Genomic DNA, 13,213 nt, shown 5'->3' on the forward strand with positions numbered 1-13,213 from the left:
CGCGCCAGTGAAGTTTACACTAGATATGGAGGAGTGTGTTTTCTGTAACTAATATATAATATCGCATTAGCGCTCAAACTACGAACTAGTGTGCTACTGATTATTTGCCGTGCACAAATGTGATGCCGTCAAGGTGCAATTGTTCAATGTTGTTGTTTTTTTAATGGAAGTTGTCTCAAGAGGCTCTTATTTCAGTGGCGATGGACGACACGATCACAGTCGGTTCATATACGGTGTAAAGGGAGCGCGTGTCGGCAATAGCTTCGACACCAAAATAACAATTTGTGTGTGTGTGACACGCGACTAGCTCGCTACGTCAAGCTGCGCACGTTTGCATCGGGCGCACGCAAGGTGGAAGTGAAGTGGTCGGCACAGTAACGTTCAGTCTTCAAGCGAGCCAGACAGCTGTCGTCGTCCGCAAGCTTTTTGTAAAAGCCTACATGGGTCCAGAAGATATCTGACACGCGGCGCAAATCTGTCTCTAAAGTGAACCCAGAATTGTATTTTTTTTTTTACTTATCATAAAGTGGATGTCAACTTGCAAACCTAGCTGGTTAGCTGGACGGCTACTGATAATGAACTGTTATTCATTGTCGGACAGTCTGCTAGTGTTACTCCGGCTAATGCTCCTTTAGCCATCTTGCTGACACTGGCGTCACTCCTTGCGCTGACGACATGAGATGTCTGCATAACTTTTTATCTGCTGGACATTTATTCGCGACAACATTTCCATTATGGACAGCGAACGCAGCAATTGCAGGCCCCAGGTTGGAGACAATAGCAAGCTAGCCTAGCTAGCAGGCTGCTAAGCTCGGTACAAGCTGTCTTGCTTGGTGCGCGTCTGGATCCGCACTGAAAAACGTCGAGGTATGTTATTTAACTAGCCGAGCTCTGCCTCTCGGCAGTTTGTCTGGGCCTTAGTTTGTACATGAGGTGAGACCGGATGTGATAAGCTAGTGAACCGTAAATCTCTCTATGACCAAGCAGAACAAAGTTTGTTTACTTATTGTTGTTTCCAATACCGTTAGCTCGCTCGCTAATAGCTTTCAAGCTAACTAGCCGTTGGTCCGCGGAAAATGAAAAGTTTTCAAAGATTGGGCAGGTGGATATAGTGAGTTTAACTGCTAGCAATGTGGGCACAACCACAGCGTAAACACCCCGTTGTTCAGAGCATCGTGTGGCTGTAATAATGTAAACACCTGCCATGACAGGAATGGTAATGTCATCAAACATAGCGTAGCGATCTTGGTATGTTGGCTATGACAGCATCATCTCCTCGCTGCCATTTATTTTGAACCTCGCAGTATACATACTTAGCAAACACTGTTTAATTGTCTTGGTTTAGTTTCCTTTTGCATCAAAACACTGTCGTTGTGTTGTTTGCAACATTATTTGTTTTATTATTGTTCTTTTTTATTATTATTATTTACCTTAGATGACACCTGTTACCCACTTCAGGTCACAATGGATCAGGTGGATGTGACAGACCAAATCACAACAACGTTGTTCCACAACCGAGACCTGACTGCGACGGATCAAGACTCAGAGCCCCAGCAGCCCGGTTCAGACATCATGTGTTCACAATCCAAATGGGGGAGCAGCAGCACTGAAGACACTGACCTGAACATAACTGAGGATGTGCTCAGCAATGGCACCTGTGAAATAGAGACTATGGTAGCATTGCGCTGTCCTGGCGATAGTGAAGATGTTACCGCTGAGGGTGACCAACTTGCACTTAGCAATGATGGCATGTCAGAGTTTTCTAACAGTGACCTCTCTCTGCCTGAGGTCTGCATTTCAACCAACAGCAATAGCTTTGAGGAGGATATGAACTATGAGGTCCAACAAGCTTATAAGATATTCACTGGCTTTCTCTTGGACAAGCACAAAGGGATCACCGGTCCGTTCCTCCATCCCATTGGCCACCAGGAGGCCCTGCACGGTATTGGAGGGGTCCGGGGCCGGGGTCAGGCACAACTGAGGCAGTCAATGTGCTTGCGAAGGATGGAGGAGAAGTTTATGAACCAAGAATACGGGACCATAACAGAATTTGTTGCAGACTTCAGGCTGATGTTGGAGAACTGTTATCGCTACCATGGGGTGGATCACTGGACCTCCAAACAGGCTCAAAAGCTGGAAATCATGCTTGAGCAGAAGCTGACATTGCTATCAAGGTACACAATAACATTATGTAATAACACTCTTGAACAAATTGCTTAGCTGGCAAATAGTCAAATCCATGATGCATAGAGGATGTAGATGACTGATGATTCACTCTGTAACAGATTTTAAAATGGCCATAAGCTAATTCTTTATGTATTTTGATCAAATGTTTCCTTGTTGGTTTGCATCAGTGGTGTAGATAAACTGTCTGTTTAAATCTAAAGATCCTGACACCCACCATGGAGCAACTTTAATCATATATTATAACATATCTTTCTCTTTAACTGTCAAACCAGGACGCTGCGAGAGAAGACAACCTTGGCAGTGACTTCTAAAGGACGTTTTGGTGCAGAGGAGGAACGGGGTTCTGGGGGCACCTCCACGAGGAGGAGGCTGGCACCTCGTAGCCTGGCTACCATCACTGTCGGTGGGCATGAGTCTATCATGGTCCAGGCCCTACGGCTGGAAGAACAACAGAGGGTCAAGGAGGAGAAGAGGTGAGAGGATATTCGAGAGGGATTAAGTTGCCGTTGTAAAGCTGCTAACAATGTATGTTTTCTGAATTTTCAGGCAACGTGAGCTTGAGAAGAAAGAGGCAGAGGAAACGTCAGCCAAAGAGGTTGAAGAGTGGGAGAAGACTTTGTTGTCCCAGGCTGCCCCCTACACTGTGGACACACTTTGGGAACTCCCTGCTATAGGGCACTTCCTCTGTCTGGCTCAGACTGCCCTTAACCTCCCAGAGATAATATTTTTTGATCTGGAGCGTTGTTTGCTCATGCCCCGTTGCAGCCTCCTCCTGTCCAAAATTATGTCTTCCCTACTGTGTCCATCCCAGCGGAGGGCCACTCTGCACCGCCGGCCTGTCCTGCCTTACCGCCGCTGGGAGTCAGAACTCAGGCAGCGGGTCATGGGCTGGTATCGCACTGTTGGTGCCTCCCATGATCAGCCAGGTCGGGCTGAGCAGCTGGGACTCAGCAGACAATTTTTCAGCACTCTCGGGGAGGTTAGTCCTTTGGAGGAAAAACCCTTTCACTTGCTCCCCGTCTACCAGCGAGTATGGCTTCTGAAGGGGCTGTGTGATCATGTCTATGAGACGCATAAATATGTGCAGGATGCTCTCCTGGCCCAGCCCATCCATGAATGTAGAGAATCTATTTTGGGCTATGACAGCAAGGAGAATGCCTATATACATTTCCCACATTTCTGTGGGGCAGACCTGAGAATCTACTGCCAGAGCCCCAGCACACCCCCAGCTTTCCCTTTCCCTTCTGTATGGGTCAAAAAGGTTGTTATAGAGCCAGGGACAGAGGGTGAAGAGTCGGATGGAATTAAGGAAGAGATGGTCACAAGTGACAGAGGGTGTTATGGAGGCTCAATGGACACAGGAGAGTCTGAGGATTTTGGAAAGGAGAGAGAAGAGACACTGGGGGTTTTCAAGGAGGAAAATGGGGATGGAGAAAATAAAAAAAGGTTTAAATTATGGTCACTGAAGAAAGAGGAGGGGTCTGAACCAGGAACATCTAATGGAGACTCTTGTGAAGACTCGAAATTGGATTTAAAAATGCACACTAACTCGTTTTCACACACAGGTCCTATTGGAGGAAGTGGTGTGGGAATGAATTTGAAGGAAGAACCTGTCGAGTTGGAGCATCAATCCAAGCAATTCACTTTAAAACAGGAGCAGGACTTCTCATCGGGCTCATTGCGCACGATTAAAGCAGAGACACAGGAGCCCTGTCTAAGTGTAGGGGAACACAGCTACACAGGCAGGTCACCTGCTCGCTTAGTGAATCCGGCTTCCCCAACCAAACCAATGAAAATGGAGGGAGGAAGTCCCAATTGGGGACACCAAAAGTCTTCCTGTTTGGATTGTTGTAAAAGCAAGACTAGTAATGTTGCACCTGAGGAGCATGACTGCTGCTGTGGGACATCCAGCCAAGCGCAGTTGTCTTCTGAGAGTTCTCAAAGCTCAAGTGAAGAGAGAGTGAATGAGAAAATCTGGACCAAGAAAAAAAAGCGTAAGAAAAAGCAAGGGAGGGAACCACTGCCGAGGGTAAATGCTGAGCACAAGCAGCTGCATCTGACAGCTGACACTACCAAGTCTGCAGTGGGAAGAGTCGCCAGAACGATCAAAAGAAAAGACAAGAAGAAAAAACATAAAACGGGTGAGGGGAAAAAAGTTCAATGTTGACCAGTGGTTTCTTTTGGTATTGCATCAAGCTTGTTAGTAAGTGTGCTTTCATAGCCACATAATATGTAGTTTATGTTTTCCAATAATATGTTGGTTTATGGATTATTTCCGTTATTTCGTTGACAGGAAAAAAGCTTGAGTCCTCAAAGAAAATTAAAGATGAGCCTCCAGTTCAGCCATCATTTAAGGTAGTCACACTCATGCTGAATTCTATATTTTTTATATATATATATATATATCAAAATATAATCTTTAGAATTGTATTTTTAATACTATATTGATTGAGCATTTATGAAGCCTGACCAATCTTCTCCCTTTCTTTCTCCATCTGTATTAAGAATTACTTAATCGATTTGTTGTTCATCCTCTGTAGTTGGTATGCACCAGTCTCGAGCAGTTGCGAGAGTTGATCAGTAAAACAGAAGATGAGCTTGATGACCTGGAGAGCACCAAAAAGAGATTGGTATGTGGAAATCAATGTTCTGCTAAGAGGATTTACTGTCATGCTCCAAAGCCTTCTGTATCTGGTAGAGAATACAATGTGGTCACACAATGTAATGCTGTTGACTTGACTAAGGCTTCCTTTGAATTTTTGAACTGACAGGGTCGGTGGTATTATAGGAGAGAAGCAGTAAAAGACCTCCACAGCACTCTAATCAGACTATTGAATGAGCTGTCACCCTGGGAACCCAAACTTGTTAAGGCGTACCAAAGGAACAGGTTTGTTTTTTTTGTCAAAGCTATGGCCTGATAATTCTTAGTCTTGTGCAGTGAGCTCAGCTGACCAGGACAAAGCATATGACTTACCACATTTATGATTTAAATAGCTCTTTGCCTCATAAAACGGTTGCTGGACTGGAGACAAATAATCGTATCTTTTCTTCTCTTGCTTTACATCAGGCTTCGTTTGAAGAAGGAATTTGATGATTTCAAGAAGCACCCAGAATACAATAACTTTGTGCGCGAGGAAAGTATTTCATCGTCATCATCAGATGATGATGACGACAACGATGAAGAGAGGGATTTGGGGAAGAGATTGTGTTCACTCTCGGATCATTATAGAAGATCAGAAGACGACGACCTGGAACATTTGGTCCCCAGAGGTCTTTGGAGTGGAGGTAAAATAGTACTGTAGTGAGTTATTTAACTGAAAGTGTTAACTGTCCTAGAGGAATTTAAATTAATGTCATTACCTGTCTGTTTGATCCTGATTGATCAGTACATCCCTAACAGACATCTCCATTTTGTTCTCAGCAAACACCAGGGAGTTTGTGGCTGAGTCTGCTGGAGAAAGAGCAGTGACCTACAAACCTCTCAACCACCCAAAACACCCTCTGGCCAGCACGGAGAAAATCATCAGTCTGCTGCCAAGCAGTCAGACCGACATATCAACCCCTGACTCTGGGCCACAGTCTAGGTGTGAACTGAGGCCATTGAATCCATCCAGAGATTCAAACTCGGCAAGGGTGCCAGCCCAGGCTTCCCCGTCACCCAGAACCCCCATCCTCCATCCCACCACTGGACTACCTAAGGGCTACACGCCCATCCCCACCCTACTGGCTAAGAGTGTGGGAAACAAAGTGACCTTAATGAAACGGCCTGCAGATTTTACAGGGATCAACATCGTAGATAGACAGAGCAAAGGGTCTTTGGTCTCCCTGCCTACCACTGTGGTGACTACCACACAACTTTCAAAAGCACAAAGCTCTCCATCTAGTTCCCAGCAGAACTTGCAACAAATGCAGGCGCAAGGACTACAACAGACAGAAGTACAAAGAAAACCAGTAATGGCTACAGTGATGGCAGCTCTTCCCAAATCACCACTGACAAAACCAACCCACGCTGTACCAAAAAATCCTGTCCAAGTGGTGTACAAAGTACCTGAGAGGCTGGCTCACCTTGTCAGGAAAGACAGCTGCAGTCCAGTCAAGATTTCTGTTCATCCTGTTGTGGACCAGAACACTGGGGAGAAGGTCATGCAGAAATTGGTGATTCTGCCTTCTAATCTTCTCATTCACAAAACAGAAGAAAAGGTGTCTTCTCTACATCTACAACAACCGTCTAAGGTCATTCAGGTCCCAGTTTCCAAAGTGGCCAGCCCCTTTTCCATGTCCACCAATGTGCCTGGGTTCACTATTCCCGACAACAGAATCCCTGTTCAGCAAGTGTCTCCCCTAAAAGATGCCAGGACAGTGAGGATAACCTCTCCTTCTGTTTCCTCTCATATGCAACAGGGCATTCGAAACACAGCAGGGCTCAAGAGGGCACAGGTCTGCAGTCCCCAAGCTCGCACACCACAAGGTGTCAAGCAAAACCCCACGCCCATCACAACTCCTTCTCGTGCAGTTTCTACTGAGCCTGTTAAATCTGCAGACCTTAAACAGGAGCTTAAGACTGTCTGTATCCGCGACTCACAGTCCATCCTGGTAACAACTAGAGGAGGCAATACAGGCATTGTCAAAGTTCAGACATCCTCAGACCAGAACGCCCATGGTTCTTTGCCCACCAGCCCAGTTATCACCATCTCACCTCAGTTTAAAGCCTTCCTCGTCTCCAAGACATCACAGACTCTCTCTCCTTCTGCTCCCTCTCAGACTTCCCCGTGCACCATGCCAGCAGTGACAAGTATCTCAGTGGCCCAACCTCAGAAGCATTTTCCTTCCCTGTTGAAGTCCACATCCACTCTCACAGCTCCCATGCGCACTGCAGTCACGGGTAGCATTCCTGTTACGGGCACAACTATTATAAGTCAATGCACCCACACCACAGCTGTTTCTACAGCTGCAACAGAGATTGGCCAGCTAGTGCAGACACCTGCTGCTGGTTCTCATTTTCAAGCTTCCTTAGTAAAAAACACTGTTGTTGTCCCATCACTGAGTAGTCCTGGCGTTCCCCAACAAACGGAATTCAAGACTGGTGTGAAGCGGGCCAGTCCAGATGAGAGCTCCCAAGTTACCAAATTCATCCTAGTTACTCCCTCTTCTTCCTCTGGCTCAAATGTAGCCTTATCAAAAGGTACGCCCTCTTATACAAAATCCCTTCCAAGCTCAAGAGTCATGTTCATCAGCCAGCCAGGGACATCATCCACTACCTCTGTGGGAAACATTCCAAAACAGGCAATAGCAACAGGGGCTAGTGGACAGCTGCAGACCACTTCATTAACAAGTCATACTGTAAAGATGGGATTAGGCACAGGCCAACCTGTTGTCAGCTCAGAAGCATTTTCCAAGGTCAAGAACATCACTATGCCCTCAGGTGGGTTTGTTTGATGTTTTGTTTGCATTATGTCTGCCGCAACACATATTCCATTCAGTCTGTGAAATTTTGCAAAAATGGGGAAAAAATAACATTTTCAAGGGTAAAATTCCTCTCTTGTATGTCTCCAACAGTTCAATTCCAGTTGTCTGGGAAGACGACAACCATTGGACAGACCATAGGTGCCCTGTCGTGTTCACCTTCCAAGATCACACCAGTGTCTGTCTCAGATACAGGCCGTCCCACAGCCACCACCACCGGACTGGTCCCAGTCACTGCTTCAAATACCATCACAAGCTGTTCTTCCCAGCTCGCCTCTCATGCTTCTCTGAACACCAGCTGTCAGCTCAAGGGTATCTCTTCCTTTGCCATGATCTCCCAACCAGGCTCTTCCACGTCCATGTCTACTGTTGCCACTCTGCCTGCAGGAAACATGATCAAGAAAGATCTTGGTATACCTGCAAGTATACTTTCCAGCAACTCTCCTGCTCAGGTAACTACTGGTGTGCAGAGTAGCTCAGCCCCAACTTCCAAACCCACTCTTGTCCATCAGTCTTCAAATATCCAAGGTGGCATTGGTAAGGAAACCACTTCCTTCTTATCCTCCTCTCAACTTGCTCACAGTAAAACCCAAACACCCATCTCCTCTGCAACAACCACGAATACCCCATTCACCACCTCTGCTACTGGCACAATTCAGCAGAGGATAGTCATTAACACCTCTACGCCCCTTGCTGCTGGCACACAGATCCTCCTTAACAATGCACGTTTTGTAGTTCCTCCCCAGGGTTTGGGCCCAGGCAGCCATGTCCTTATCATCTCTAGCCCCGCAACACAACAAGTGCCTACTGCCAGTGCAAGCACTGGAGCATCAGTACCTCCCCAAGCGGCAAGTCATGTCACTGTAGCCCCTCGAGCACCAGGTTTGCCCCAATCCCCAGCCAGGCTGCCTGGTGTGCCAGTCATAAGTTCTCCTTTTGTAGCATGCACACCTGCTGTTGGTCCATCATTGCTAGCAACCACTCCAAATGTCACGCCAGTTCGACTTACGGGAACGCTTGGCCTGGGCTCAACCTGGTTACCCAGTAAAACCAATGTAGTGTCTGGTCTGCCGCGGTTGCCAGCTGCACAGGCTGGTGACTTTGCATCACCACCTGTAGGTTCACCCACCCTGGTCTCATCCCCGCCACGGTTAGGCAGTGTACCAGCCCTAGTTTCTCCAGTGGTGACCAGCACCCCTGCTCTTGGCTCAGCTCTGACTGCAATCAGGTTAGCTGCTGGTACACCCATGCCAGCTGAATGTTCATCCACCATTTTGCCTGCAGGACCACCCTCCTACCCCAAATTGTCAGCACCTCTATCATCCCTGCCTGTTTTATCCAGCCCATCAGCAGTTGCCCTGCCCAGTCCTGGCATACCACCCCTCTCCCCAGCTGTAGCTCCTGTGGTAGCAGGTACACCAGCTTTGCATTCTTCTTTTCCTGCCCAGCAGGTGGTTTCAGTGACGACTCTCGACCCAGGCAAACAGCCCCAGCAGACAGCACATGGAATTGCAGCACCCTCCACTGGCCCATCACAGGCTTTAGTGTGTACGGAAATGCATCAAGGCAACACATCAGTCAGAAACACAGAGCCTGCAGTCATGCAACCAGTGCTTGCTGGTGCACGAACACAGGTTTTGCCGACAGTGACTGTCTCGCAAATTGTAAGTACAGTGTCTAGGATGCAGACACTGCCCATTGCTACGGTTCCACCGATTGGAAGCACTGTCAACACTTTTGAAACGACACCTGTGGTCCCAGCGCCTTCCTCCAGCAGCACTGTAATAATCACTCCAGCTCAACTGATAACATCACCGAAGACGCACAACGCCATCCACCCACATGTCGTTCTGACCAATCAAGCACTTGGAAAGCACTCACCGCAGTCCTCGTCGGTAGGTATGCATACCAATGTTGGATCCAAGCTACTCATCAGTCCTGACGGCGCTGTTTTGAACAAAGTTCAGTGCCAGGTCAATCCAGTTGCCTGCCCCAAACCGCTGGATGCTCCAGCGGTTTCCCCCAACAGTTCCACTGGACTACTACACACACGTGATTCCTCTTTACAGGCAGACAGAAAGTGAACCAATTTACTGAGACTATGCCAGCTATGTGAGGACTCAGACACCACTTTTCAGCTGCTTTGTTTTGCCAGGGCTCATATCCACTGCTTGTATTACTCCTAGGGTTAGTTAACCTGCTTTCCAGCTGTAGTTTGCCTAGTAACTTACATTTAGGATACAGTAGGTTATACCCTCTGGTTAGATCATCTTATAGGTATTGTATGCTCAATCAGACATACTGGAAATGTAAACTGTGATGGTTTCCTCGATTGAAAACTGGTGAGGTTGCCCTCGGATGAATGTTTTAGACTCTTGATTTTACTTTTTTTACTTCATGGCCAGTAATGAAACCTGTTATTAAAAAAAGATGTAGATTGGGATGGAAAATAATATTCATTTCAACTCAAGCTTTTGTAATACTTTTCAATGCCGTTAGATACTGCTTCAATAAGTAATAATTGGGATACTAGTCATTAGTAGGACTTGTTCTACTTTGTCAGTTTGAACAATACAACTGTGTATCCAGAGTCTTTCATGTCGTCCTTTTTTTAACTAGTAGCTGTTAAAAAAAAACTACATTTTACTTTTTAGAATTATAAACTAATAGATGGATTTGTACTACATGTTTGAGCCCATATAAAATGTTTTGAAGTCACACTTTATTTATTTTTATCATATAGATTTTTCAAAAACAGGTACCTTTTCATTGAACAAATGTGGGCATTACTGCATGGGAATAAACAATGCGACTGTCCCCTCCTCTTCAAGTGTGTTTGAGAGATCATTTTTATTTATTGAGGCAACCTGCATTATATACATTGTGACTGCTCATGTGAATTTAACAAAGTGGGGGATAGAATAGTTTCACCTATTGGTATATTTCGCTACAAAGCATTTGGGAAATATTGATAATGATAGTAATAGTGACAACAATATATCATCAGACAACAGATGAACTTTTGAGTTTTCTCTCCGGTATTTTCCTTTCTTTTTCTTCAGACATCTGTCCATCTTCTACAGAAGTACTTTAGGGGGAATAGGGAGGAGGCAGCGGCCCTGAGGAAATCTTTTCATAGGCTGGAGGAGCATTAGGAACCTGGAGTGAAAGACAACAGATGCATCCAAATGAAACAGCTGAAAATCCAGACAACTCTGACTCTTTTTTTTTTCAGTACTTAATATTTAAACAGATATTGCCTTTTTATGGCTAAAACATACCATTTTTATACATACACATGAAATTCAGCATTATATCTTAAAATTTTAGAGACTGGATTTAAACAATCTTGGTCTTTGTATCAGTGCACTCAACAGCAGGTCCAGCAGGATTAAAATACTTTATGAACTCCAGTAACTTCTGCAGTGTAGAAGGATGTGCATTGTGCTTTTTCAACTTCATCTCACGTGTGAGGGTGCTGATCTTGTCCCTCCTCCCTTTTCTTTTCCTGCACACATGGATACATCTAACTCCCTTGGGAATTTTTAAAACCTACCCCATGTCTGGTGACACAATAATCTCCCCTCCAGGCATCCGGCTTCACATGCTCTGCAACGTGTTGTGCTCAACAACCCTGTCTCCGACTGCATAGTCTATCCACTAGTTAATTCTTCATTTGTGATGCACTAAAATGATTGATATACTTTAAAAAGATGTACCTCCTATGTGTCCAGTTGTTGACTGTGTTATCAATCTTTTTACTGCCAAAAAAAGTTTTGACTTGGGGACATGGGAGATACAATGGAAGGAGAGTAAAGTCGTTTACGGGGCAACTTCCTGTCCCTCACCGTAGGTCGGAAGCTGCCGAAGTCAGTTAGAGCCATCTTGTTTTCTGATGAAGGTCCTGCCTCTGAGTACTGGCCTCCGGTGTGACTAGGAGACCCCGATCTGGGGCTCTGCAGAGGAGAGAAAGATGGGAAAACACAGATAGGGAAAGCAGATTGAACATATATACAAAAAGGAACATATTTGTGTATTTTAGAATTCAATGTGAAGGCTCATAAAAAAGAATTACGATAGTCTCACCCTGAGTATTTTGTATCCACTCCTCTTCTTGAAGTACCAGCAGCCCAGGACGAAGAGAGATGCCAGGATTACCACCAGCAGAATTATGCCCACTGCCCTGTGGTTCACAACACAATTCATATCTTTACCTATGTTTTCATTTTCTTTTATTGTATTCACCAAAATAAACAATAGACCAATGAAAAAGACCAGAATACAAACAGCTCTATAGTAAAATCAAAGCATTGATCTCTGATTGCAGATACACATACTCCTCAGCTCTGACGAATCCTCGTCTGCTGCTGGCAAAATAAATGTTGAAGTCTCCGCGAGGCATCCCGTCTGTACGATTACACGGCATCAAGCTGGAGGTCAACGGAAAATCACTTTAGAAACTGACCAAAAGCATAGTAACAACAGTTTTATAAGGACATAAGTTCTTCCAGTGCATCAAATCATATTCCCTTTAATCATGTAAATAAAGTTAAAGAATGGCCTAAATAATAACAGGTTTCAGCAGTCTGCTGTACTGAATATTAAATACAAGAACATAATTCCCAGGATGCATATAAATGAATAAAGACCATAAAGCTCTGCACTGTTAAAATGAATTAGTTACCTTTAGAATATAACCCTTTTTAACTTTCAAACTTGAATTGAACTGGGTATTTTCTTTATAAGCCTAAACCATTCTTACTTAGAAATGGATAACTTTTTTTCTTTCTTTTGTGGGTTAAATTTTGGTTAAATCTATTTGTCAGTGTCTTTTTGTGACATACAATATTGCTTCTGCCTTCTGGATAAAAATGTTCTGCATTCGAAAATTCAGATAAAGTTAAATTCATTCTGCATATTAAAATAAAATTGGATTGGCTTCTTCATGCATCAGTGCCCTCACTCCTCAGAGCTATTCTAATCCACCCTCTCTCTCTCTCTACGTGTTGACAGATGCTCTCTCTCCCAGTAGGCTATTAAGACACTAAAAGTCGTGTTTGACAATATGCAAGTAGATAGTCATACAAAAAACAAAATGCATATCTATAATTAACATTGTCACACCTAACCTTGGGTTGCATATATAGCCACATCAATGCTACAGTTTAAGAATCAACAGGCAGTAGACCAATCGGAATCATAATCCTGCATCATAGATGTAAAATACCAATTAATGCCAGACAATCTACTTCAGCAGCACCTAATCTATCTGTCCTGTCTGATGGGTAAACATGTTTGATTCAGCTGACATTAATATTCATCAAAAGTTACTCTCTAGATACCTCTGCTAGAAAACAAACAAACAAACTGGCCATCATCTTACCAAATTGAATAATTAGATTGCGCGGAGCAGTTCCTCTGGTTGTGATGCCTTCTCAGAAAGACTCGATCCTCAGAGCTCGGTATTACTTCACTCCTCAAAAATCTTGCCTCAGTCTGTCCGAGAGCAGAAAGGGGCAGAAAACCCTCATGACCGTCACGGGTTAGAGGCTCATGGATAAAT

The 13,213-nt window shown here is 44.8% G+C and overlaps 2 protein-coding genes across 2 annotated transcripts; one reads left to right on the forward strand and one right to left on the reverse strand.

Annotated features, from left to right (window-relative positions):
• The first annotated feature begins 302 nt into the window (after nt 1-302).
• brd10 (bromodomain containing 10) lies at nt 303-10,470 on the forward strand. Its single transcript, XM_084034380.1, has 10 exons — nt 303-867; nt 1,459-2,174; nt 2,460-2,660; nt 2,734-4,328; nt 4,481-4,542; nt 4,728-4,817; nt 4,959-5,074; nt 5,255-5,472; nt 5,609-7,609; nt 7,744-10,470. Exons 2-10 carry the CDS (start codon nt 1,465-1,467, stop codon nt 9,732-9,734), a joined length of 6,984 nt encoding a protein of 2,327 aa, XP_083890506.1. The 5' UTR covers nt 303-867; nt 1,459-1,464; the 3' UTR covers nt 9,735-10,470.
• A 94-nt stretch (nt 10,471-10,564) lies between these two features.
• Nucleotides 10,565-13,082, reverse strand: mlana (melan-A). The gene is made up of 5 exons (XM_084034381.1): nt 13,034-13,082; nt 11,988-12,080; nt 11,737-11,833; nt 11,499-11,606; nt 10,565-10,809 (listed from the first exon to the last, which is right to left on the reverse strand). The coding sequence occupies exons 2-5, from the start codon at nt 12,074-12,076 to the stop codon at nt 10,741-10,743; spliced, it is 363 nt and encodes a 120-aa protein (XP_083890507.1). The 5' UTR covers nt 12,077-12,080; nt 13,034-13,082; the 3' UTR covers nt 10,565-10,740.
• Between the last annotated feature and the right edge of the window lie 131 nt (nt 13,083-13,213).

Source organism: Eutrigla gurnardus, assembly GCF_963514095.1.
Source record: "Eutrigla gurnardus genome assembly, chromosome: 19".
Taxonomy (NCBI): domain Eukaryota; kingdom Metazoa; phylum Chordata; class Actinopteri; order Perciformes; family Triglidae; genus Eutrigla; species Eutrigla gurnardus.

Bases quoted from the DNA above. Each gene is read 5' to 3' on its own strand.
- brd10 (XM_084034380.1), top strand. From the start codon at position 1,465: ATGGATCAGGTGGATGTGACAGACCAAATCACAACAACGTTGTTCCAC. The intron at 4,818-4,958 runs GTATGTGGAAAT...TTGAACTGACAG, and splicing joins AGAGCACCAAAAAGAGATTG to GGTCGGTGGTATTATAGGAG. The intron at 7,610-7,743 runs GTGGGTTTGTTT...TGTCTCCAACAG, and splicing joins GAACATCACTATGCCCTCAG to TTCAATTCCAGTTGTCTGGG.
- mlana (XM_084034381.1), bottom strand. From the start codon at position 12,076: ATGCCGTGTAATCGTACAGACGGGATGCCTCGCGGAGACTTCAACATT. The intron at 11,834-11,987 runs GTATGTGTATCT...TGTGAACCACAG, and splicing joins GGATTCGTCAGAGCTGAGGA to GGCAGTGGGCATAATTCTGC. The intron at 11,607-11,736 runs GTGAGACTATCG...TCTCCTCTGCAG, and splicing joins GTGGATACAAAATACTCAGG to AGCCCCAGATCGGGGTCTCC.